General features: G+C 54.8%; 2 protein-coding genes and 1 long non-coding RNA gene across 8 annotated transcripts in view; 1 reads left to right on the top strand and 2 right to left on the bottom strand.

Annotated features, from left to right (window-relative positions):
• Positions 1–1,572: 1,572 nt before the first annotated feature.
• HEXA (hexosaminidase subunit alpha) lies at positions 1,573–13,481 on the bottom strand. 4 transcript variants are annotated; one of them, XM_035566723.1, is made up of 14 exons: positions 13,226–13,481; positions 8,418–8,516; positions 7,997–8,062; positions 7,793–7,839; positions 7,413–7,523; positions 6,441–6,542; positions 6,233–6,365; positions 5,637–5,817; positions 5,233–5,319; positions 4,803–4,875; positions 4,209–4,386; positions 3,780–3,870; positions 3,285–3,389; positions 1,573–2,776 (listed from the first exon to the last, which is right to left on the bottom strand). In XM_035566723.1, exons 1-14 carry the CDS (start codon positions 13,455–13,457, stop codon positions 2,713–2,715), a joined length of 1,569 nt encoding a protein of 522 aa, XP_035422616.1. In that variant the 5' UTR covers positions 13,458–13,481; the 3' UTR covers positions 1,573–2,712. The 4 variants fall into 4 exon arrangements, with proteins under 4 accessions (XP_035422616.1, XP_035422613.1, XP_035422615.1 ...); XM_035566720.2 differs by having other exon boundaries at positions 3,780–3,948; positions 6,441–6,596; positions 13,226–13,477; XM_035566722.1 differs by having other exon boundaries at positions 6,441–6,596; positions 13,226–13,477.
• Positions 13,482–17,670: 4,189 nt separating this feature from the next.
• On the bottom strand, positions 17,671–23,618 carry LOC118258147 (uncharacterized). 3 transcript variants are annotated; one of them, XR_004781806.2, is made up of 3 exons: positions 23,514–23,618; positions 21,222–21,456; positions 17,671–18,263 (listed from the first exon to the last, which is right to left on the bottom strand). It is a non-coding gene; the product is annotated as an uncharacterized LOC118258147 (long non-coding RNA). The 3 variants fall into 3 exon arrangements; XR_007708718.1 differs by lacking the exon at positions 23,514–23,618 and adding an exon at positions 23,159–23,244; XR_004781805.2 differs by lacking the exon at positions 23,514–23,618 and adding an exon at positions 23,022–23,159.
• ARIH1 (ariadne RBR E3 ubiquitin protein ligase 1) overlaps positions 23,263–24,072 on the top strand; it is a 55,794-nt gene continuing 54,984 nt past the window's right edge. Inside the window, exon 1 of the mRNA XM_035566760.2 lies at positions 23,263–23,765. Within this exon, the coding sequence (XP_035422653.1) occupies positions 23,400–23,765 (366 nt within the window). The 5' untranslated portion in view covers positions 23,263–23,399. The remainder of the gene's footprint in view (positions 23,766–24,072) is intronic.

Here is a 24,072-nt window from a genome sequence, read left to right as displayed (position 1 = left end):
AGTGCAATTACACACTTGCGCAGACACCTGTGTGAACGTGTTTGCAACTTGTGTTTGCAAGCATATGTGTGCATATGCATGCAAATGTGGAGACAGGTACAAGTGTGTGCACGTTCATGCAGCACATGCATGTGCACATGCACCCAGCTGCACACGTGTGCGTGCACGGGCAGGAGCTGCCTCCGCGGAGGCTCCCACCCCGGGCAGGGCTGAGGCCGGACCTCCCGGCGCTCCCAGGGGGGCAGCTTCATACAGAAAATGAAAATTAATTCCTACAGCACGGAGCGGCATTTAATTCCCAACAAAACCCAACGGCAAAACATACTTATCTCCCATCGCCTCAAACCGAGCCAGGAATTATCGATTCCTGCCGCCTGTTGCACCAAGAAACCCATTTGTCCGTCGGCCCAGCTTTGGTAATTACTTTTTTAATCTCGTTTTTGAAATGTTTTTGCATAAACACAGTCTTTTTTTTTTTTCCACCCTCCTTTGCTGCCGGCCCTGCTTGTGGGCAAATCGTGCCCTTGTGCGTGTACAGCGCTGGGCGGAGGCAGCACCCATTCGTGCCCTGCGTCTGCAGCAGGTGTTTTCAGGGAGCGGAGCCGAAATCTCGGGGCTGGGCAGGAGGCATCTGCCGCTCGGGTTTATTTTTAAACCCGTTGGCCCTGAGTGATTCACACGCTGCATGTTCCCGTGTTCTCCCCGGCAAGTTTTACATGACGAATCCCGGGTAAAAATAGATGTTCTCGAAGGAGCCGACACGCCGCGAGGATGCGGCGGGGGAAATGGGGGGACCAGCGGCACCCCGATGGTTGGGGACCCCACGCCATGGCAGCCCCCTGGTCCCCGGCCACCAGGTCACCCCGCGATGGGGAAAAAAGCAATAGGGCTGCTTTAAAAAAAAAAAAAAAAAACACAACATAGGTTAAAGCTAATCCCAAAAGATGGCAGCGGGATACTCACTGGGAAGGGGCTGCTCAGGAGCATCGGCCGGAGCAGAAGTTGTCCTCGGGGGGCTGAGAAGCTCCTGTGAAGTTTCGGCAGGTGAGTGTTTGCTCCTACAGAAGGAGCTCAGAGCTCTTTAGGACTTGGCGGTGCATCGAGCCCCAGCCAAATGAAGCAGCTATTGTTATTATTTACGTCTTTTGTGTTACTCAGTTTAAGAGAAACAAACATCACAGGAGGGGCAGGCGGGCAGATTGGCAATGCCGGCTCACCTTCAATGCCCTACCTCAAGCACCAGGCAAGGACAGCAATTATTGGCCAAAACAACAGAGAAAAGGGGCACGAGTTTCCCAGAGAGACCCGGAGGAAGCAGAGGAGCATCTTCACTCAGGAAGCAGCGCGCAGGACGGCCGCCCTTCCCTTCCCTTCCCTTCCCTTCCCTTCCCTGCCTCCGTCCAGTTGGAAGAAATACCCCCCTTTTCCCCCAAATCTGGCCATCGGCTACGCTTCCCTGCTCCATGGTGGTTGGGCTTCCCAATCTTTTCCCCGTAAGACAGGGGCAGTTTTACCACTACAGCCAAGTACTGCCTGGGTACCCCTACGCAGGAGGGTGAAGAAACGCAAGGCTTGACAATTTAGGAATATTTTAATTCCAAGTAAACAACAGTGAAAAGTTTCCATCCATAACGGAGAGCAAACAGCAGATCTCACTCATTTCAGACCGGGACACACGCCCAGCAGTCCTGGCCTGGGGGAATTCTCCCCGAGAGACCCTCACGTTTGAGCTGGCTGGGATTTCCAGCGGGGCAACCCCAGCCGTCAAACGACAAGAACCACGGCTGTCCCGGCTCCCTGGGACAGCGATGTGACAAGGACCGTCTCTTCTGCAAGGAAAATACTGTCCAAACCAAGCCACTCGGGTACAGAAGCGGAGCTGAGCCCCTCTGAGGACAAGAGAGCAGCAGGGGGACACAAAAAGCCTGAGCAGAGGCAGCAGCCGACGGAAGAGCTGAGCGGTGCCTCGGGAACATCCGCACCCAGCTCCCGCGCTCGGCTCTGTGGCTTTGTGAGGTCTGAGAGGCTCCGGGGCTCATCTCAGGAGCAGCCAGCCTGGGAGCAGATGGGGTTTAGGGACACAGCTGGGGCACAGAGAGAAGAGAGAGGGAAAGGCCAGGAGGCAGCGGGTGACACCGCAGCGCTGGTGACATCCCGGCACAGGGAGCGCCTTCAGGGGCCAACAGCAGGAGGTGGAAAGGAAAAGTGAGGGAGCCCACTTGGCCTGCAAGATTAGGATTCCCCCCCACACGTTACTGTGCAACTGGACACCACATTCTCTTAGCAGGGATGAAATCTGGGATACTGGCAGAGAATAAGCACGGTTAACCCAGCTGAGCAGGCACCCGGCGCGCTGCAGAGCCGGCAGGATGAGGCACAGCCAGATGCTCCTCCACAGGAATCCCTGCAATGAGCCTGCTCCACGGCAAGGCCTGCCCAGCAAAAAGCCCTTGCATGGTCTTCCCAGGCCCCAGCTGGGTATGAAGAGGCACCTTTTTCTGTTTGGGGTCATTTATTTATAGATTTAGAGAAACTAAAATAGAAAAAGGGGCAAAGAGTGCATACTAAGGAAAAAAAAAACATTCATTGCAACAATGCAAGAGCAGAAGCAGGGGGAGTAAAAGGGTCCCTTCACCATGCCAGCAGCTTTTGAGGGAGAAAGAGAGATCATTCCTCCTGTGTGCAGAGACCGAGGGCAGCAGGACTCTCCCTTCAAAACCCGTCGAATTCGTGGTCACAGTATCCTACGAAGAGAGGCTGTGCCTGGACACCACGCCTGGAAGCAGAGCAGGCAGCGGGCATTATGCGGAGGACACAGAGCTGGCGGTTGGGTTTGAGGGGTTAGAGGACCCCAAAGCAGCCACCAGAGCCCCGATTCAGATTTGTGCAGTTTGCACCCTGCGCTTACAGGCTGTTTTTTTGCTCACGTGTGGAAGTGAGGCCTAAGGGCAGTTTTCCTGGGGATGAAGCAATGGCAAGTGCCGCAGGGCAGCGCCTGATGCCGCAGGGGGGTGGCAGGAGCTGACGGGGCCCCTTCCCCAGCACAAAACCCTCTCCCCCGCAGAGCCACCAGCCACCACCGGCAGCAGGGACCCCCTTTTCCAGCACAGCACAAAGCAAGCTCTGCCCACGCACAGGCACGAGAAATGCTCTGGACTTTACGGGTCATTTCACACCCAGGGAAGCCCGCCTCCCCCCCTAGCACCCTCAAGGCCCTGTCCAGGGTCCGTGTGGAGGGGGTGTCTCCTGCAGTGTCCCCCCACGCTGCGAGGAGGGACGGTTACCTGAGAAGCTCGCAGCGGAAGCTGGCCAGCCGCACGTACGCATCTTGCAGGTTCCTCACGGTCGCGTTACTCCACAGCCTCTCGGCTACAGCCCCAGCTCTTGGCCTTAAGGAACAAGCCACAAAGGCGGGCCGGTCAGAGAAAGCTTCTCACACACTCCCAAACACTTCCCCAACCCAAGTCCTCCAACGCACGAAGGCACGTGGCTTCTGAACATTAAAAGCCCCACGCCTAGATGGGTGCAGATCGGGAGGTGTCCTAATGACAGGACAGAGACCAGCAGTGAACAGACTAGCTGCAGCAGCAGGTGGCACAGGAGCAAGTTTTGCTCTTAGAGCTGGCCACAGAACCTTGTTTAAGCCTCAGTGAAGCTGTAATTGCCACAGATGTGCTGCCAGACGACAGATACAAGTACCACGAGACCGAAGCAGCATCCCTGGGTGCACACCACGCCGCGCTGAAGGACCAAGCTAACCTCCCCAGGACATCTCTTACCAGAGCCTGGGGGCCAGGTTGGTGACGTCCACGTATTCGCCCCACATGCACGCCTCTCCGCCGATCACCAGATCCTTCTGCTCAGGGCTGCCTGCCAGAGGACACAGCTTTCCGCTGATCGGGTGCTGTAAGGTAACAGAGCACCTCCCTGCCCCACACGGGGGAACGACTGTAACAGCAGGGAGCTGGCTCAGCTACAGAAGCTGTGATTTGCTCTTCTGGAAGCCCCAGCTTCAAACCCTGGGGCAGGGAGAGCTGAGGTGCGGCCTGTTTGCAGCAAGGGGACAGCACGGAGCCCAGGAGCCAAGGCACGGTGACTCGAGCACGTTCACACCACCAGTGAGAACAGAGCATCACGAGAGACAGCCCCGGAACCACCTCTGAGCAAGAAGCCAGCTGCCAGAAGGAAACGTGCCCCGAGGAACGCACCTGTGAAATCCAAGGGCTCCACCTGGTAGGCTGCCATCCAGTCCTGCCCGTAGGAGATGCGGTTGAGGTACCAGGGGGCAGAGAGCAGAGCCCTGTAGCCAGCCTTGGTGACGTTCGCCATCTCCTCCTTGTAGGGCGGGGAGTTCTTCCACACGTGGATGATTGTGTCCGGCCTCACCTGGACCCGCAGCACAAACACACGTGGAGCCCGTGCACAGCATCAGTGCAGCAAGGGCACCACCTCCCCTCACAAGCAGAGTGCCCTGGAGACATCCCCAGCTCCAAACACCTCCTGATGCTCTGGTGACCAGGTCCTGCACCAGAACACGCCATGACCCGTTATCATAATACTGGGAGGTAGAGTTACACCCACGCCCCTCCATCGCCACTGTCCTGACACATCCAGTCCCTCCAGGGAAGCTCTCCTTGCTCCGTGCTTGCTGTTTCATGGCAAAAGCCCCCCAAAGGGCCAGGGCACCAAGGCAGGCACTGGATCAACTTCTGAGCCACGTCCAGGCTCACTTGAGTGAGCAGCACCGGCACCACTTGCCCAAGCGTTAGGGAGTTGTGCCAGGGAAAGCAGGCAGCTCTCACCTTCACTCCGTTGTCAAACACCTCCTGCCACACCATGTAGCCTTTGCCAAGGGAAGAGACGATGTCCAGAAGCCTGGGTTGGAAACATTACTGAGTTTGGGGTCCTCCCAGCTACATTCCCCTCTCGTTGCCAGCTGCACGCAGCCAGAGCAGCAGCACCAATATCCTCGCCATCCCCAGGGGGACAGGAGGGGACTTCTCATGGAGAATGGAGAAAGCACAGCCCCTCCCAGGGCTCTTTTCTCCCTCAGCCCCAGACCTTTTTGCGGTCAGTCTCCCCCCAGAAATGTGGCTAGGCTACTCTGTTCAGGGACAGAAAGACAGGCCCGAAGGACTACACTCCTGAAAAGGAGATTCGTTGTCTGAGACAGCAGGAGACATTTGTGCCTGTCGTACTGCAACTGCAGGCCCAGGACGCAGCCATCCTCACCTCTGGATGTAGAATGACTCTAACTTTGTGTAATCTTCACCAAAGCCCATCTCCTCCATGAAGGCACGAATTTGTGGATTGGACTTCCTGCGTACCAAAAAGAAGAGAATAAAAACCCCAGGTACCAACCCAGAGAGCCTCTCTCTCTGCCCAGGGGAGCAGGGAACCAAAAATCTGCAGGTGATCGTGGCCATGAAGCATGGCTGGGACTAAGTGGGCCTGTGCCAAATTTCTGGCTCCCTCTTCCACAGGAACAACCCTCTGCTCTCCCCTTACCCATTAAGGGGGCTGTTCTTTCAGGCACCCATCCCCAGGCATGTGCCAGGCACCCAGGCAGCACAGCACCAGTCTTGTTTCAGACCCCAGGCCCCCTCCAGACCGATCTCTGACCAGGCATCACTCACCAGCACGTGAAATCCACCTCATCGCCACCGAGGTGCAGGAAGTAGTCTGGGAACACAGTGCCAACCTCTTGAAACAAACTGGTCACGAACTGGTAGGTGCTGTTGAGGATGGGGTTGATGGGCCCGTAGGTCCCAGAAGGATCCTTGCCCAAATAACAGGGAGTCAGGAGGTCTGGAGCACCTGGGTCACGACAAACCCAGTACAGTGAGGAAGGGGCTGAATGGGGCTGTATCGCCTCGTGTAGCCACCCAGACCGCCCTCGGCACAGCCCGGTGACCGCTGGGGACAGAAGCCCCAACCAGCGCACCAGACACATCCCTGGCAGCAGAAACGTGCTCTGTGACTTGGGAAGTCTGATGTGCTGGGAGCAGATCCGCATCCTGCGCTGATCTGCGCTCCCCACCACATCCACACACTCATCTCGGGCAGAGGGCAGCGCGTCAGGAAGGGGGCACAGCTGAGAATTTGCATGTAACCCCTGCGGGATGTGGCTGCCCACGCCCCGCTTTTGAGATCCACGTCGCAGAGACCCCTCCCCAGCCAGGTACAACCACAGCTCTCACATCCACACCCCCAGGAAGGGTCCGCTCCTCACCTGGCCCCCAGGACAGGGTGTGCCCGGGAGTGTCAAACTCCGCAATAACCCTGATGCCACGGAGCCGGGCGTACTCGATCACCGCCTGCACGTCACTGGCTGTGTACACGTGGGTCATGGCATTGAAGGCTCCCTGGGGGAACACGTGCGGTCACAGCGACCAGCACCCAGCTGGCCGGGGGGCTGCACGACGGCCAGCAGGGGTTACCTGCTTGCTGAGCTCTGGGAAGGTGAAGCTCTCGTACGGGAAAGACGGGTCGTCCACAATGTGCCAGTGAAACACGTTCAGCTTGTTGTAAGCCATGACGTCCTGGGAAGGAACGGGAACACAGATATACGCACCATGGGCTTCTGAAAGGTCAGCCTGCTTGTCACAGGAAGGAAGCATGGGACCTCAGGTCGCTGAGTAACGGACAACACGAGATCCCCAAATGCTCCCCAGGACCCAAGAACGATTCCAGCACCACAAAGAGCTGCAGAGGGCCATCAGTGCTTCTGCTCACAATAAAATCCCTGCTCTCCTTATATCAGAGCCAATGGTTGAGATTTGGAGGTTTAATTCTGCCTGGGCTGGATGCAGAACCGCCACCCACTTTCATCTAATGCCGCTGGGAAGTGTTTTTCCCTTGCCTCAGAAAGGATCCAGCCTTGGAAAGTAAGCCAGGCTGCAGGAATTTGAGATACCTCAGGGCTTTTTCTTCCTTCTCCCACTTAGAAAGGGAGCTGAGAAATCACCTAAATCAGCTGTGAGTTACACCAGGAGCAAACACAGCCACAGGCACAGAGTACTGCACTAGGAAAGACTGACAGCACGGAGGCATTTTTCCGTCATGCAAATCTGTGTACCAAGAATTCGGGTCAGGCTGCCATCCCACCCCAGCCTGTTGCTTCATCCAGAAATAAGCAAGCTGGTGTTCCTCAAAAAGCTTCCGTTTGGCAAGCTCTTCCTTGATGAGAAGTGAACGCAGTGGCCCATGCACAGCCCCATGGCTGGCTCTCCCCAGACAGCTCCTGGAATCATCAGAAATGAGCAACACACACCCCCAAAAAAACCAAAAGAAAACAGAAATGTGGCCCTCCAGGCTATTCAGGGAGGCTCAGTTGTCAGAGAGGGACACCCAGCTAAACCACTTTGCCTGCCGGTGGGGCAGACACATGCCTCCCAGTCCAGGCACCCTACCAAGGTCTGCAGGATGGCTTTCAGAGGCAGGTAGTGGCGAGAGGTGTCGAGCAACAGGCCTCGGTGAGGGAAGCGGGGAAAGTCCACAATTTCTGTCTCGTTGACGTAGTACTGCGGGAGGAAAGAGGACAAGGAAGAAGTGAGCAGGGCTCCAGGCAACACAGCCATTAGCAGGAGGAAATCATGGTCATCCTCATCCCCAGGGCCAGCAGGACGAGCAGCGTGCGAGCTGGCCAGAAAGAGCTGCCGTGCTTTACCCAGCTCAGGAGGCAGGACACACTGCCCCGAAGCACAGCTTGCCCCCAGGAGACGAGGCAAGGACTCGTAGTGCTGCGGGAGTCATGCTGGGCAGCCCCCGCACGAGCCACCCACTCACTCACCGTGCCGTTCTCATCTCTCCCAACAAGCTGGCTGAACGTCTCCAGGCCTGCGGGAGAACCACACACAGTCACTCGCTCAGCACAGATTCCAAAGAGAGCTCAATTAATTAAGTCTATGGGAGAAGAGAGGCACAGGGAGATGTCCCAGTCTGCAGGGAGGGCGGGAATGCCCAGCAGAAAGCTCCGTGACTAAGCACGCCTCACCTCTGAGAGCTCCCCAGATGGCATTGGCGTAGAGCAGCAAGGAGTCCCTTGAGATGTGCAGCTTATCTGAAAAAATAGCATCGGTCGGACTGGCACAGGCATTAGGTTCCTCGCACACTGCCTGAGGGCACGAGAGCCCCAGCTGTGGGGTCACAGCTGGACCAGCAGTGGTTTTGGTACAGGACTGTGCCCCTGGGTCCCAAAGAACTGATTTTGGGGTAGTTTTTTTGTTTTGTTTTAAAACCTCTCTCATATTACCAGCAACCTCAGGTAAGTTGCTCGCCCCGTCCGAATTTCTCAACAATACAGTGAGGATCCCGCCACTCCAAAAATAGGATTAAGTGCTGTAGGGTGTTATTTCCAACCAAGAGGCAAAGAAATACCTGTGCTCTGCTCCGGCTATCTCCTCCCCAGTACTTACAGCTCTCGTTGGAGTCCAGGCTGGGAAAGCCATCGCAACCCGGCGTGGAGACCAAGACGGAGAGCTCACTGCAGGGCTTCCTCCAGGGCTGCTTGCTCTCTGCAAGGCAAAAAAAAAAGGTTGAAAAAAAAAAAAAAAAGGTCAAAAGAGATCAAAAAAAAGGTTGAAAATGAATGCAGGTGTATTGCAAAGTTGGGCTGGATTAGAGGCAACTGCAAAACCTGGCCTGAAGCTTTCCTAGCACAGAAAGACCCCTGTCCGACTTCATCTTCTGCAGAGCCGGTCGCAGGCCCAGCAGCTGGAAAAATAAACCCAGCGGGAGCTCTGGCTGCTCTTCCCTATCTGAAGAAGCATTTTCAAGCCCAAATCTTCACTGGAGCACATGGGAGATGCTGCCCTGACTCCCAGGGGAGGTGCTAATCCTGCTCTGAGGTAAGTGGGTCTGCTCAGAGCCATCTCTGGCCAGGAGGAACGTTGGTGGGGCGCTGCCATCACAGCCGTGGTTCACACCTACAGCCCCACAGCATTCCCAGGGACAGCCAACACCCAGCACAGCCACCAAAAAATAAGAAGCTTGGCTCTGAGTGAGCCTCATCAACAAGTCAGACACCAAACTTTGGAGAGACCGTGGCACCATCAGCATTTGGGTGAAACATGGAGAGCACAGGAGCCAGAGACCCCAAACGTCCCCATGAAGGAATGGTGAAACCTCTGTGGCTGGAGGGAAATGGCTCAAAAACACTCCTCCATTTTCAGGTTTCCTCTCAGTACAGACAAGCCGGTAGCCAAGGCAACCTTGCAGACGTGCGAGCTGGCACATGGAGCACAGCAAGACCAGCTCCCTACGCTTGGCAAGGCAGCAGCTCAGCAGGGACGGCTGCTCTCAAGCCTGGCGACACGGCAAATACTCATTTTCTCCCTAGGGCCCTTCCCAGGATGAGCACTTCCCAGCCTGCGCCTCTCACCTCCGGCGGGATGGAGATTTTGGTTTAGTCGCAGGAATGCAGCCTCCAGGAGCAAGCAGCAGCCGCTCCGAGGACGAGGGGGGCTGCGTTTAAGGTGAAGATGTTTCCAAATTTCCTACCAAGCACCATCAGCCCTTTCAGCAGCCTTGAGAGGAAGGAAGTTACTGCCCAGCAATAATCCAGGCGCTGCAAAGCACGGCCTGTTACACGCCCTGCAGCGTGCCACGGGGAGTACCAAAAAGCACTGCAGCTGGGCAGCGCAAAGGGGAAGTGAAGCAGCAACAGAATCGGTCCCCCCACCACACTTAAACCTGCCTGAGAGACATCCCTGAGCACGACACACACAGTGCAGAGAGCACAGCACGGGTAAACCTCGCTTGTCTGATCGGGGAGGGAATCTGCAGCCAGCAGAACGTGTATTTGAACAAATGTACTGACAACCCTGTGCCAAACCCAAAGCAGCCTCCCTTGACAGGGAGCGGCAGGTGCCAGCACCACCAGGCTGGGAAGGCAACGCGGACGGGCCCAGAAGAAATCGATCACCCATCAGCCAAAAGTTCATGGTTAAAAACAGTGCTACGGAGGTGCAAGTTGAGTTAATTACTGTCACAGGCTGGAAGGACGCTAAAGCAATGGTCACAGCAGGTTATTAGCAATAAGGCATCAGGGATGAGAGGTCCTGGCTTCAGCTCCATGCAGGGTCCAGGTCACACGCTCACAGGCGTTTCGGAGGCATGCAGCTGAAGGACTTGAGACGAGGGAAGAACAGCAAGGGAAATCCCAACTGCAGACAATGAAAAGTAATATTCTTCACCTTGAGGATGGTCAAACCCTACAGTATGGACTGAGCTCTCCATCCTTGCAGATATCTCAATTTCAGCTGGACACAGCCCTGAGAAGCCTGACCCTGCTGCGAGGCTGGCTCTGACTCCAGGGCTGGCCCTGATTTGAGCCGGGGGTTGACCAAATACTCCCCGGTGTCCCTCCTAACTTCAATCAGCCTGCTTTCACGCTTGGAGTCCAGCGGCGTTTGGGCATAATCCACAAATCCCCAAAACGTTTTCAAACCCTGGCAACACACAACTGCCCCTCCAAGTGCACTACGGTAACAGCTGCTGGGTCATCCCACCTGCGGCAGCGGTCGCTCTGCTTCCACTCAGAGGGAGAAAAAGACTCCGAGACGCCTGCTCTCGGGGCACAATCCACACCTGCTGGATGTGCTGCAGAGCTGATCAACTCACACAGGTATGCAGAAGGCAGGAGGGGATAGCACACTAACATTTGGAGGGTTTGAAGAGGACCTTAAACTTGTTCTGTGGGAAGTCCGGCGCTGCCGTGGCATGCTCTGAAAGCAGGTCAGGAGAAGATGCTGAAGTCTCCTTAATTCTCTGCAGTGCGATCAGCATGCTTGTTTGTTCAACTGACATAGCTGCTTTCTAAAACAGGAAGAAAACTCTTTCTGTCATTTATTTTCTCTATTAATAGAAACTATTTTTTTCCATGCAGGGTTCCCACTCCTTGCTATTACTAACCACTCATGTGGAAAAAAAAGGAAGGCCGAGAGGAAAAAAGCCCTAAAATTAAGCATGCAGACTGAACTCCACATAAAATAGAGTGTATGGAAAACGGTGAGTATGCAGGGAGAGCTCGATCTGGTGATCACAAGAAATTGCTCCAAACGATGCAATGGCCATAGCTCCCTCTGACAGGAGCAGGAAAACGTGAAAAACTGAAACGATGCGGTCTTTGCAAGCCTCAAATGGAAAATTATTTCTATTGCTACCTAGAAGAGTCAAGTTTAAGAGATAAGCCAAATGTTTCTTCTCAGTGTTTCACACTTGCCTTTGTCACGGTGCACCCGAGACAAAGCAGGGCAGCTTCCAGTGCTGTCACCCTACTCTGCTCTGATCAGCAGCGACAGAGTTCACGCTGACATACCGGGAAGCAGAGTTACGAGCTCTTTTTGATGAATGGAGCGTTTCACACTTGGGAGATGTAGCTCTTCAGGCTGCCTGCAGACCCACGCAGGCACTCAGCCTCCACGCGTGCCGGCTGCTCGATGTGTGTGCTTGCCCTGCAAAAGCAGCCAGGGCGTTTGCAGCATTTCACCTCAGACATGCAGCAAGACAGCACTTTTTCACAAAGAAGTCCAGGTTGCAAGGATGTAATGACCGGCCACAAATCAGGCCTAGGCTACTAAAGCTTTTTGCCTTTTCTCATCTTACACTATAGAAAATTTCAGGGTGCATCCAAGGGCTGTTACCTCTTTGCCAGAAAAGCCACACTGCCTCGGGATGCTGACCTGCTCACCTTGTGAGAAAAAATGGCAAAAAGAGCCCCAAAACAAGAATATGTACTTGTGAGAAACAGGCAACAGCAGTTCTTTCTCAAGGCAAAATCTTTGCACTGGATGCACAAAGAGCTGCTAGAAACGGGAAGAGCCAAGACTTGTGAAAAGCGCTGATAAGACTGGCAGCAGCTCTCCCCGGTCACGAGTAAGAAAAGGAAGCAAAACAAAACGCTGCAGTGCTGAAATGCAGTCTGGGGGAGATAAAAATGAGATAAAAAGAACAAGCTGACTGAATGAAAGAAATTTCTTTCCTTGAAACAAATGCAAGATGACTGGTGCTCACCGTGCTGTGGAAGGCTAGACTGTTTGATGTTTATTTTTTATTAAAAACAAAAACACAAGCACAGCAGGCACTACCCTGCACATACAAAGCAACAGTGGCTTTTGCTACAAGACTTAATTCAACCAACCGAGTCACCAGACTACAGCCACCGCTTCCTCTAGCCATCAGCCCCAGGTGAATTAAAGAAGCAGAAGGAGGGAAAAAGCAATACGTGGGATTCAGGCACCCAAGACAGGAATTTTCAGACAGGAGCTGGGCACTGAAGCTCCAGGCTGACTTGGGCTTGTGCTCCCCAGTGCAGAATCACTAAAAATTTAACAGGTTGCTTTATTTGAGGCAGTTAGTTAATTTGCTGATACTGCAAAGTCCCCTGAAACCGTTGTACAGGAGGTGGTGACACCATGAACAGACCAGGCTACCAACCCAACAGTGCAAACTGGGACAAGCTGCAACACTGGAGATTTCCTTATCTTGTGATTGGGTCAGCACATCCCCACTCACCTTTAGGAGCTGATTTTCAAAAAAACCCCAGGGTTTAACTCAGAAAAACACAATCTCTGTTTCACCAACTACATCATGGAGAACAATATCCTTTTGCTGAACTAGGATTGGGTGAAACCCAGTGTTTAACACAGAAAAACACCATGTCCTTTTGCTGAACAAGGATTTGGTGAAACCAAACTTCCCAGTAACGAAGTTTCTGCTGGGCTGAGCTAGAACCGAACAGGTTTCGGTGCACCTTCCAAGCCAACACGAGGCTGGTCTGCCACGAACCAAGCGGGAGCAGCTCTCGCCTGCCACAATTACCGCATTCAACGCCTAGGTGCAGCTCTGTCTGCCGCTCCTGGAAGCACACACACCGCTTCTTCCCCACACGGATACCCAACCTGAAGCAAGGAGCCCTTCTACGGAGCCAGTTTTGCTTCTTTGGCCTGGGGAGAAGGACTTTGAGAGGCAGAAGAGCCGTGCCCCACCTGGGCGCTGTCTGAGACGTGGACCTTTGGTTTATTACGGTGTGAGGCTAGAAGGTCCCACCGCAACACGGGACACCTGCACGTTAAGGAGCAGGTTTCCACAAGACGCACACAAGTTTTTGGAGACTCAAATCTCCGTGCCCGCTTCCCCCAGCGGCTCCTCGTCCCCCGCCAGCCCCAGGAGCCCGCCGGGCCGCTGGGTGCCCCCCGCCCCGAGCCCTCTCCCCTCGCCTCACCCGCGGGGCGTGCGGCGCCGAAGATGAGCGCCCGGTACCGCTGGAAGGCCTCGTCCAGCACGGCGCAGCCCGGCCCCACGGCCGAGCCGGCGGCGTAGGAGAAGCGAAAGCGGCCGGGGGGCAGCGGGCAGCGGGCGGCGGCCGGAGGGGAGAGCTGGCGGAGGGGCTGCGGCCACACGGCGGCCGCCGGGCCCAGCGCCGCCACCAGCAGCAGCGCCCGGGCCGCCGCCATGTCGCGCTCCCCGCCCCGCCGGGGGTGCGGCTTCGGGCCGGGGGCGGGCGGCCCTGGGGCCCGCACGGCTCTGGGCTGCCGGAGGAAGGGGTTAAATGGGAGGTTGGAGGGGTTCCTGGGGAGAAACCGAGCCCCCGAGCAGCCTCTGGCTCCTTCCTCCCAGCTCCGTGCTCCTCAAAGGGAAACGAGGGTACTGAAGTCCTAGCCGTTAGGTGCAGGGCTTACCCATTCAAGGCCCTAAAATCTCACCCAAACAGCGTTTTACTGAACAGTCCTCCTCTCCAAAGGAATTAAGCTTTTGAGCATCGCAAAAGCATCGTCAGGGGCTGAGGGAATGGGGGTTTCTGTGGGGCCGGGAGGGTGGAGGAGGATGCTCGCCACAGTGAGGGAGCCTGGGGGTGCCAGGGCACAGGAGAGGATTGCGGTTTGGTTGGGGTCTAAACATGAGTGTAGGGATTTCATGGGGTTGCCACAGACAGGTGGGGGAATTTCAGGTGGAGGGGGGCTGTGGGGCACCCCCAGACTGAGGAAGCCTGGCTCCATCCATGAGCTTAACTCCTCCACAGCACCGCAGCCTCCTTCCCCAGCCCTGAGGAGCCCCCCAGAGCTGCCTGTCCCCTCCAGGACGAGGTGAACCAAGGATGGACACAGTGCAGGCAACAACCTCACTTGCTGGGCACAGCCCTGCAGCATCAGGGCCAGGAGAGCAGAGCAGGGCGGTCTATAGCCAGCAGTCCCCATGCAAAAGCAGGGCATCAAGGTAAGCCCACGATCAGCCTTGGGAAGCCCGGGAGGACAGCCCCACAAACGGCTGCCCAGGCCTGAGCTTAAACGGAGCTCCTTTAGAAACCTTCAGGGCCCCTGGTGGCCTGCACTCAAATCTGTGAAGTGCCAGCTGTTGCCACTGCTGTTCTGACCGGTTCCAGTATCTCTGGGCTCTTCCTCAAGTAGCTTCACTGTGTTAAGATGGCAGGAAACAAAAAAACACGGTTTGCTGCTGTGTTACAGCAGGCAATGTCAGCAACATCAGCGGGGCTGTGCTTCCCAGCATGTGAGGCTGAAACGCAGGAGTGCCTTGGCTTATCTCCCTGGGGCTGCTGCCCTGACTTGAAGCGAATCCTTATTTCAGTCTGTGTCGGGTGGCGTGTTCACCAGACTTATGTAAAATGTTGTGATCGTAGCCCACAGTCGAAATATCCAAGCCTTTCTATGTATTCTGTTATTGTTGCTATTTTAGGGGACCCTGATGTCTCTGGGGGATGACTCAGAGAAGTTGGGCAGCATTAATCCAGACTAACAGTCTGATTCAGGAATGCATCTTTACGTAAGAAAACTGCTTGAGCATATGCTTATCTTTGCAGCCTCGAATTAAACTGTCTCACACACTATCCTGCTTTGGGCATGGAGTAGCAGTAGCCAGAATCTGCTGATGCTCTTCAGTAGCTCCTCAGTAGCCAGCTCCTGGTCTCAGAGCATTTCTGGAGGGTGATACATCCATCTGGCAAGTTTGGCTACTTCTGGCAAGGTCAGCAAAGAACAAGCACAGGATAAACTGAGACACGGGGTTCAGAGCTTACCTGTGCTTCCCCACACCTCTGCTCGCCCTTGCCAAGATCTCCAGCCCCGCAGCATGGTCGTATCGGTTCAGAGACACTAGGATGCAAGTGGCCACAGATGTCGGTGCACTGGGCTGAGAACATCGCAGTGCGCCAGCCGGCTGATGCCTGTTGCAGAGGTACCTGCAAACACCTCTTGTTTGACTGCAAGAGCTGTCCTGTTCCAGGCAGAAAGCCAAGTTGCTGAGGGACTCTGCAGAAAACTGTGCTCTGCACCAGGGCTGTGCTGGATTACCTGTTTTCTGCATGAGGTAGAAATACAAATTTGTTATTCTAGCATAAATTGTGATAAAGTCTGGCCAGTGTCACACTTGGATCTTTCTGGTTTGCCCACTTTTGGTGCCTGAGGGTGGCCTTTGGGCTGTCAGTGCAGTTCTGTGTTCCACAGCATTTTTTTTTTAAGGATAAAACCATCTATTACGCTGCCTAATTCCCTGTAACGTTGGCTGCATCTGCATTTAATCGGGAGGATGGTTTGCATACAGATTCCTCCGCCGGTGGGAAGCATGCGAGCCAGTGAAAGGGGAGCAGAGGAAGCGGATCGTCCCGTGGCCCCAGTCCACCCCAGCACCTGCTCAAGTCCTGCTGGATGTCAGCACGTGCCTTAGTGTTTCGCAGGGCTGGAGCCTGATCTGTCCTGCCCGCTATTAAATCAAGCTGGGCTCGCTTTCTGGGATCAGTTTGGTATGCGTGATCATGGAAACCTCCACAGGGCACTCCCAGGACTTTTCCTGTTTATTTTGCTCTTTGAGCCAAACGCTATTTAAGTACACTCGTTCCTGAATGAAGCCGGCTCCCAGGTCAATAGACCTGCTGCTGCTGTGGCTGGAAGAGGGCTCTGGAAAACACAGACCATCTTCTGGAAATGCCTGCAACTGCCTGCAGATGTCTGACTTGAATTTTGATGTCTCAGAAGCTTTCTGGGCCAACTTACTCTCTCCATTTGCTTGTTTACCTCTTATTTAATCCTGGTAAAATAATTATGGTATTTGAATTGGAGCCACAAGGGTTGCAGTGATGAAGTGACCTTACTTGTGGTGGTGCTCTGGGGGCAGTAATGGTGTGTGTGTATAGGGGCTTTACAGGCGTGGACCCTCCTGTAGCCTATCTCCTTATTTCAGGGAGGACAGCGCGGTGTCACACAGGTGCTGGCAGGGAGCGAGCTGTCTGCATGAGTTGGTGCCGATGCATCTGTTGTTCCAGCTTGTGGCCACTCCGTGTGGACAGAGCATACGCTCCACTGGAGGTGGGATGACAAGAGAGGACTGTTGGAGCTTTAGCATGTGCACCAGGAAGATCCTAAATGAGAGGTGGCCCTAAATCCATGTCCATTGTAGTTTCATCAGTCGATCCCTCACAACAGCTCAACCCATGGGGAACATCCACACTTTTGGGGGCTGAAACAGGCTGGTGCATGGCAGTCTGCTTTCAGAGCCATAAGCATGTATCCCGGCACTTTTCAAAACACAGGATGCCTTGTTCTTACGTCTCTCCATTTCCACCTTGACCACTGCTTGTCACGCTACGTGCTGCCATTGCATGGTTTAGCAGACGCACGTGGTAAATGAATTTCTCGGCACAGATGGAGTTTAGCAGAAGGCACCTTTTCAGATGAGAGAGCACAAGCAAGGGGAGCAAGGCCTGGGATATTCAGTGTTAGCAGGCAGGAGTGGGGCTCGGCTCTGGGCATATTTGCGAAGAGCAATATTTCAACAAATATGAACTTAAAAGCAGAGTCCAAGGCAAAAAGCTTGAGGCAAGATGTGTTAATCAGTCAGAAGAATTTGGGTTCCTGACTCAGTAAGTGCTGCAGAGCTCAGCCAGGTGGTATTTGCACTACTGCCATTATTTGCAAAGCCTTCTTCTGCTGGAATTTCTCCAGCTTGCACAGCTTCTGGACCACGGTGATCTGAGGGGCATCTCAGCACACACTCGGGGTTCAGGTAACTAATGGGTGTGTAGGCAGCCAAAATCAGCCCCCGGGGAGAACAGCAGAAGCTGGGCACAGGGAACTCTCTTGGGTTTCCCTCCACCAACTGCAGGAATTCCACAGGTCTCAGGGGATGGAGGAGAAGGGTTTTTTTCCAGAGATATTTGCCCAGCCCCACCTGGGCCAAGGAGCAGCGGAGCAGGAATGAGGCAGGGGTGCAGTACTGAAATGGGTGAGATTGCTGGCATACATCGAATCCCCAGGTCTCCTTCTCAGAACAGAGCCTCGGTGCAGTTCTGGGCGGCACCAGCACTTTTGTAGCATTTTGGTACAGCAAAGAGGGGCTCATGGGGGTGCTTGTGTCAAGGCCGTGGGGCTGGATGGCAGATTGTTGAAATGTCAGGCTCCATGCAGTGCTATCAGAGAGAAGGGAGGCTGCTGTGAGTTATTGTGCAGGGTGAGTATTTGTGGCTGCCGTCCCTGGCTGCTCTCAATCACATCTGTGGGCCTGAGCAATCAGCTGAACTGGAATCAATCAGGCACCCGTGGATGTGCGGTGAAGAACTCCTCCATCTGGAAATGAAATGAGCGTGCAGAGAAGCCCTGCTCCCGTAAATCCCTTAAGCATGTGCTTAACTTCATGGAGCAAGGTGATTGCAATGCAATATTTTATTCTTGTCAGCTTCAGTGTTAGCAGTTACTAGAATCACTTGCATAATTAAGCTCTTGCAAGAATAAAATGAAAAAGCACCAGGTGCCTTTGGAGATCTAAATCATTTTTCAGATTGGGTAGAATAGCAGTTTTCAACTTTCTTAGGTAGCTGGAATCCTAAAATCCTCCGCAGCAGCGCAGATCCCCTCGCAAGGAATTGAAGGCAGCAGCCATGCTTCTCTGGAGTACCTTTCACCAACCTTTGAAGGAGACAGTGAGCACCCAGGGCTCTGCACGTGACTGGGTGAACCACTGGGTCAGAAGCTTTGTAGCTTTTGCAAAGGGCATGGCTATAACTTCATACTGAGACATATTTTTAATAACTACAGATCAGTGTTTTAACCGTGCTCGTTAAAACAGACCAGTCTTGTCATTAGCACAGACCGACACACACAGCTCTGGGGAGCCGGCAGTGAAGTGCTGATCCGTGTCTCATGGGGAAAAAGATAATCCTGGGACCGTAGGAGGAGAACCACGTCTCCACGTCTATGGGATGGCGTTCTTTGGTGCACAGGGAAGATCCCATCACTGTTTATAAACATTTAGTTCTGGAATTAGACATAAAAAGGGAGACAGTCAGGTTTGGAAGGCAGCAATTGTCTGAAATTGCCCATGCACTGGGTGGGAGGAAGAGAATTGAGGGCATGTTCACTGCGGGTGTAATGGAGCTGCTGTGACTGACGTTTATTGCGAAGAGAAGGTGAAGGTTCACTGATGCCTGGAGATTTGTTGACACACTGTGAGCCCGAACTCAACCTGCCTTCCTCTATATATACATACCTGAGAAAGTTTAAATGTGTTTCTAAAGGACTATGCACTACCGAATGGGCTGCAGTATTTACCCTGTGAGATGTTCAGGTGGGAGGTGACACTGCCAGGTCCCTGGGGGACAGCGAAGCGGTGCTCCTGGCACTGTGCATCGCTGCCCAGGGCTTAGGACATCCTTAAATTAAGCGACATTGACTATACCCGGTACCCGGCCCCTGGACAGCTGCAGGAAGCCGGAGGGGCACACGGGCACCGTGCTTGGAGGAGGTTCCGGAGCTCTGCAGCTTCGGCAGGGGCCAGGAGAGGGCAGCGGGGAGGCGCTGGCGGCACGGGGCGGGAGTGCTGGGGTGGCTGCCGGGCTTCAACTGGTGGAGGGCCCGCTGCCCCAACATGGATGACCCCGTCCCGGAGAGGAAGGTCAAGCACGGCCTCTGGGATGCTGCCCTGATAAAACCCTGCCGTCCGGTCAACACCCTTCTCGGCTCCTCAGGCCCAGTGGATGCTACAGCAGACACGCTGCCGTAAGCCCGCTTGCTTGTTGGTGACCCATGTCACCAGCTGGGCAGGACACAGAGCCCCCGGAGGTGCCACACACGCCTTGGGGACACCGCACCACTCTGTGACCCCTTTTGCGCCAGGACATGACACGGAGTTGTGCAGCCAGCCACCGCCTGGCACAGAGGGTCCTGGAGCCACATAGAGGTCAGAGCGTGGGCTTTGTGGCACCAGGCGAGGACCTGTGACAACCAACCGAGCCACCAGCGCTTGACATGTGAGATGGCACCAGCCTGGCAAGTGTCCAGCTGGTAAGTCCAGAGCTAAACAAAGCCGGTGGTATTTATATTTATGTAGGGCAGGATGATTAATGCCCAGGCCTTCACCATTCTAAATAAGTAGGGTAATTAGGGAGCTGGCTTTATTTACTAGGTAGGTTGGCATGAGGTAATGTGCGTGCCCAGCCCCGATGTCTCCCAGCCCAGCTCGCACCCACCTGTGCCACTGGGATGCACTCCTGACCCAGCCACAGGCACAATGCTGGGGCAGAGCAGGACACGGGGACAGCAGGCTGCCCGTGGATGGAGACCTGGGGCTTCAGCAGGTCCCCCGAATGCAGGTGCTGCCCCTCCTGCCTCCTAGTACAGCGCAGTCAGAGCTGGCATCTGTCACGTTGCACCACCAAGCCCTCTCCTTCCTCTGGGCACCCATGGGTGCTGGGGAGAGAACAGGGCACTGGTGTAAGAGGGGTGTTTGCACAGCAGCTGTTTGGGGCAGACAATGGGCAGTTGCAACTGGAGAGAACTCATTGGGAGCAGCTGTGGTGCTACAAAATATCTGGAGCTGATTTTTGGAGCTACTTGTAGATCTGAAGATGCAGACTGGTACCCAGCAAGGCTTCCAGAGCATCTGCCCAGGAAATCAGACACCTCATCTGCTTGGATCCCCAAGGGCACCTACCTGCCTCACCCTGAACTTCAGCCCCTGACACTGTGGCCATCATTACACTTTACGTGCTCCATCAGCAAATAAACACCCCTGCAGCTTTTGGGCGGCAGCTTCTAATTTTCTGCAAGTGCCACTGCCTGTTTCATAAGGTATTTGTTGTTTGTGCTGCATTAGGACAGCGGAAGCACAAGCAGGAAGCAGGATCCCGCTGTGCCAGGTGCTGCACAAACACAAAGTGCTGTGGTGACTCCTGTCCCAAAGAGCTGATGAAACTCATCACTCCTACACTGCATACTGCGAGGCTGAGTCTCCCCCGCCCTCCGGGCACAGGGTCATTTTCATCCAGGTAAAGTGGGTGAATAATGTTACCACATCAGAATGACCTGCTTCACCAAGGTAGAAATGATCCCCCAGGGCACGAGGAAGCAGAGGATTAGTGCCTGGCGGTGGATAAGGTAGCCCTGGAGTCCTCCCGGGGCTGTGCAGTCTCCTGACATCCGCAGTGAATAGCAATGGAGGATATGGTATCAGCTGGCTCTCCTCTGGGCCAGGCTACAGCCTGTTACCAAGCCAACCGGAGTCCCTCGCGCTCCCCAAACGGCTGCGAACAATAAGCCCAGCTCGCCTCCTCCGTCCCTCAGCTGTACCAGGCTGAGCACGTCTGATATCGGAAACAGAGCTGCCCTAGCCATGCCACTGCAAAGGCAGGCGGCGGTGGAGAAAGCTGGCAGGTGGGGTGCAAGCTGAGCGGTCAGGGCGCTGTGTGACGTGGGGGGCAAAGGGCGCTCAACGCCTGCCGCACCCCAGACCCACAGCCTGGCGTCCAGCTCTGTGTCTGTCCCTGCCCTCCGTGACAGCGTCCAAGAGAGGCCCCAGCAGGGGCAGGGGCACCTGAGAGCAGCGCTGGCCCTACGTCCCTGACCTGCCCAGAGCATTCCTGAACGGCAGGCTCAGCCCCAGCTGTTTGCAGAAGGGAAAGGTCTGTTTGTGAGCACGTTACAAAGCCACTACTGCATACTCTGCCCCCCTGCAAAATGCCAGATTAAATAATAAACAGCTCTAGACAAGGCTGCCTCTTTTTATAGTACCTGCCCTGCAAGGAGCCTTTTTTTGGGTTATGCAGCCCACTGAAGAAAGGGAATCATGCCCAGCACAACTGTGAAAAACTGAGTATTTTTATCTCCGCTGACCAGAAAGCAAAGCTGGAGCAGAGATGCCACCTGGCATAGCTGGGGTCACACAAGGCTTCGTGGTTGGGAACCAGGGAAAAACAAGTGGCACAGAGGCTGGATTACCTCTCCCTTTGTCCATGGGCAGATGTTGCTGTTCCACGCTTGAGCAGTGTCTGCATGCCTGCTGCTGCACGATCTTTCCCAAAGGCTGAATGACCTGCGTGGCCCACATTAAGTCAGTTTTCCTTGGGAGATGTGTGTGGACCTGCTCTCCTTGGAAAACATGGGCTGTGTGTAGAGATCCACTGCTTGTAATCACCGTTGCCCACGTTCTTCCTGGGACACTGGAAACAGGCCTCTGAAACACAGAGATGGAGGGATCTGATAAACCCTGACTGGTAAGGGGCTGCCCTGCATTTGGGCAACATCTGCATCAGCCGAAACCCGTGAGGCATCAAACAGAGGGGTCAGGGCCAAGCCCACATACCCATACTGGTACCAGCACCTCACTGAACCTATTTTCCCTCACCTTTCTTTACATTTTCCTGTAATTTCCCACACATTCTCCTCACATTTCCTTCCTATTTCCCTGTTATTTCCCTCACACTTCTTTCCTTCACACTTCCCTCATATTTCCCTGGGATTTCCTTCCCATTTTCCCTTTAAATTTCTCTCCTATTTCCCTCACACATCTTTCCTTCACATTTCCCTGTCATTTTCCTCATGTTTTTTTTTTTCTTCACATTTCCTCATCTTATCCTGTCATTTACCTCACACTTCTTTCCTTCATATATCTCTGGGATTTCTCCCACATTTTCCCTTCAAATTTCTCTCATATTTCCCTCATACTTCTTTTCTTTGCATTTCCCTTATATTTCCCTCGCATGTCTGTCCTTCACGTTTCCCTCATATTACCGTCATTTCCCTCACATTTTCCCTTTACCGCTCTCTCATATTTCCCTCACATTTCTCTGGGATTGTTCTCATATTTTCTCTTTACATTTTTCTCATATTTCCCTCACACTTCTTTCCTTCACATTTCCCTCATGTTTCTTTCCTTCACATTTCTCTGGGATTTCCCTCACATTTTCCCTTCACATTTGTCTCATATTTCCCTCACACTTCTTTCCTTCACATTTCTCTGGGATTTCTCTCACATTTTCCATTTTTCTCATATTTCCCTCACGCTTCTTTCCATCACATTTCCTTGGGATTTCTCTCACATTTTCCCTCTACATCTCTCCTATTTCCCCTCACACATTTTTCCTTCACATTTCCCTTATATTTCCCTGTCATTTTCCTCATGTTACTTTCCTTCACATTTTCTTCACATTTCTCTGGGATTTCTCTCACATTTTCCCTGTACATTTCTCTCCTATTTCCCCTCACACATTTTTCTTTCACATTTCACTTATATTTCCCTCACACTTCTTTCCTTCAAATTTTCTTCACATTTCTCTAGGATTTCTCTCACATTTTCTCTTTACATTTCTCTCCTATTTCCCTCATGTTTCTTTCCTTCACATTTCCCTGGGACTTCCCTCACATTGTCCTTCACATTTCTCTCCTATTTCCCTCACACTTCTTTTCTTCACATTTCTCTGGGATTTCTCTCCCATTTTCCATTTCTCTCCTATTTCCCTCACGCTTTTTTTCTTCACATTTCTCTGAGATTTCTCTGCCATTTTCCATTTCTCTCCTGTTTCCCTCACGCTTCTTTTCTTCACATTTCTCTGGGATTTCTCTCCCATTTTCCATTTCTTTCCTACTTCCCTCACAGTTCTTTCCTTCACATTTCTCTGGGATTTCTCTCCCATTTCCCCTTCAAATTCTTTCATATTTCCCTTACGCTTCTTTCCTCCACGCTCCCCTCACATCCCCCCATCACACCCCTCACACCACACAGCCAACGACCAACCACACCGACAACCCCGGCGGTGCAGCACCCCCCCTAACTCCACGGCTGAGCGAGGCGCCACGCTCAGCATGGCGGCCGCGCCGCACTCAAGATGGCGGCGGCGCGCGGGGCGGGAAGGAAGCGGGCGGGGAGCGGCGCGCACTCAAGATGGCTCCCGGCGGGGCGAAGGGAGATGGCGGCGGCCGCGCAGGCGCGGCGCCTGAGGCGCGGCGGCGTGACGTGCCGTGCCGTGCGGCGCCGTGCCGTGCCGTGCGTGCGCGGCGCGCGGTGACGGAGCGGGGCGGCCGCGTCCCTTTGTTGGCGCTGAGGCGGCCGAGGCGCGGCGGCGCCGGGAGCGGCAGCGGCAGCGGGCGGGCGGGGAGCCGCCGCTTGGCCGCCTCGCCATGGACTCGGACGAGGGCTACAACTACGAGTTCGACGAGGACGAGGAGTGCAGCGAGGACAGCGGCGCGGAGGAGGACGAGGAGGACGACGAGGAGGACGAGCCCGACGACAACCTGGACCTGGGCGAGGTGGAGCTGGTGGAACCCGGCCTCCGCGTCGGCGGCGAGCGCGACGGGCTGTTGGGCGGCGAGACGGGCGGGCTGGGGCCCGGCGGCGGCGGCGGCGGCGGCCTGGGCGGCGGGCCGGGCCCCGGCGGCGGCGGCGGCCCGGAGCAGGAGGAGGACTACCGCTATGAGGTGCTGACGGCCGAGCAGATCCTGCAGCACATGGTGGAGTGCATCCGCGAGGTCAACGAAGTCATCCAGGTGCGCCGCGGCCGCGGGGAGGGGGCGCCCCGCGGCTCCCCGGGGGCTCCCCCGGCTTCGGGGGGTCCTCGGCCTCCCCTCCTCGGCCTCCCCCACCCCGACCCCCCCGCTTCCCTCAGGTCGCTGCCCTTTGTGCGTCTCGCAGCCGGGATTTCTTTCCTTTCGTTATTAACATCATCGTTTTGCCTCCTCTCCCCGCCCCCTCCCCCCCAGCCGCCCGGTTACCGGAGGCAGGGCAGCGGTTGGCCGCTGTGGAACGGGCTGGCTTTGGTGCCCCCCCCCCAATTGTGGCGTTTTAAAAACGAAG

Source organism: Cygnus atratus, chromosome 11 (assembly GCF_013377495.2).
Source record: "Cygnus atratus isolate AKBS03 ecotype Queensland, Australia chromosome 11, CAtr_DNAZoo_HiC_assembly, whole genome shotgun sequence".
Lineage (NCBI taxonomy): Eukaryota > Metazoa > Chordata > Aves > Anseriformes > Anatidae > Cygnus > Cygnus atratus.
The sequence above is the reverse complement of the archived record's forward strand: the minus strand, read 5'-3'. Positions and strand labels throughout refer to the sequence as shown.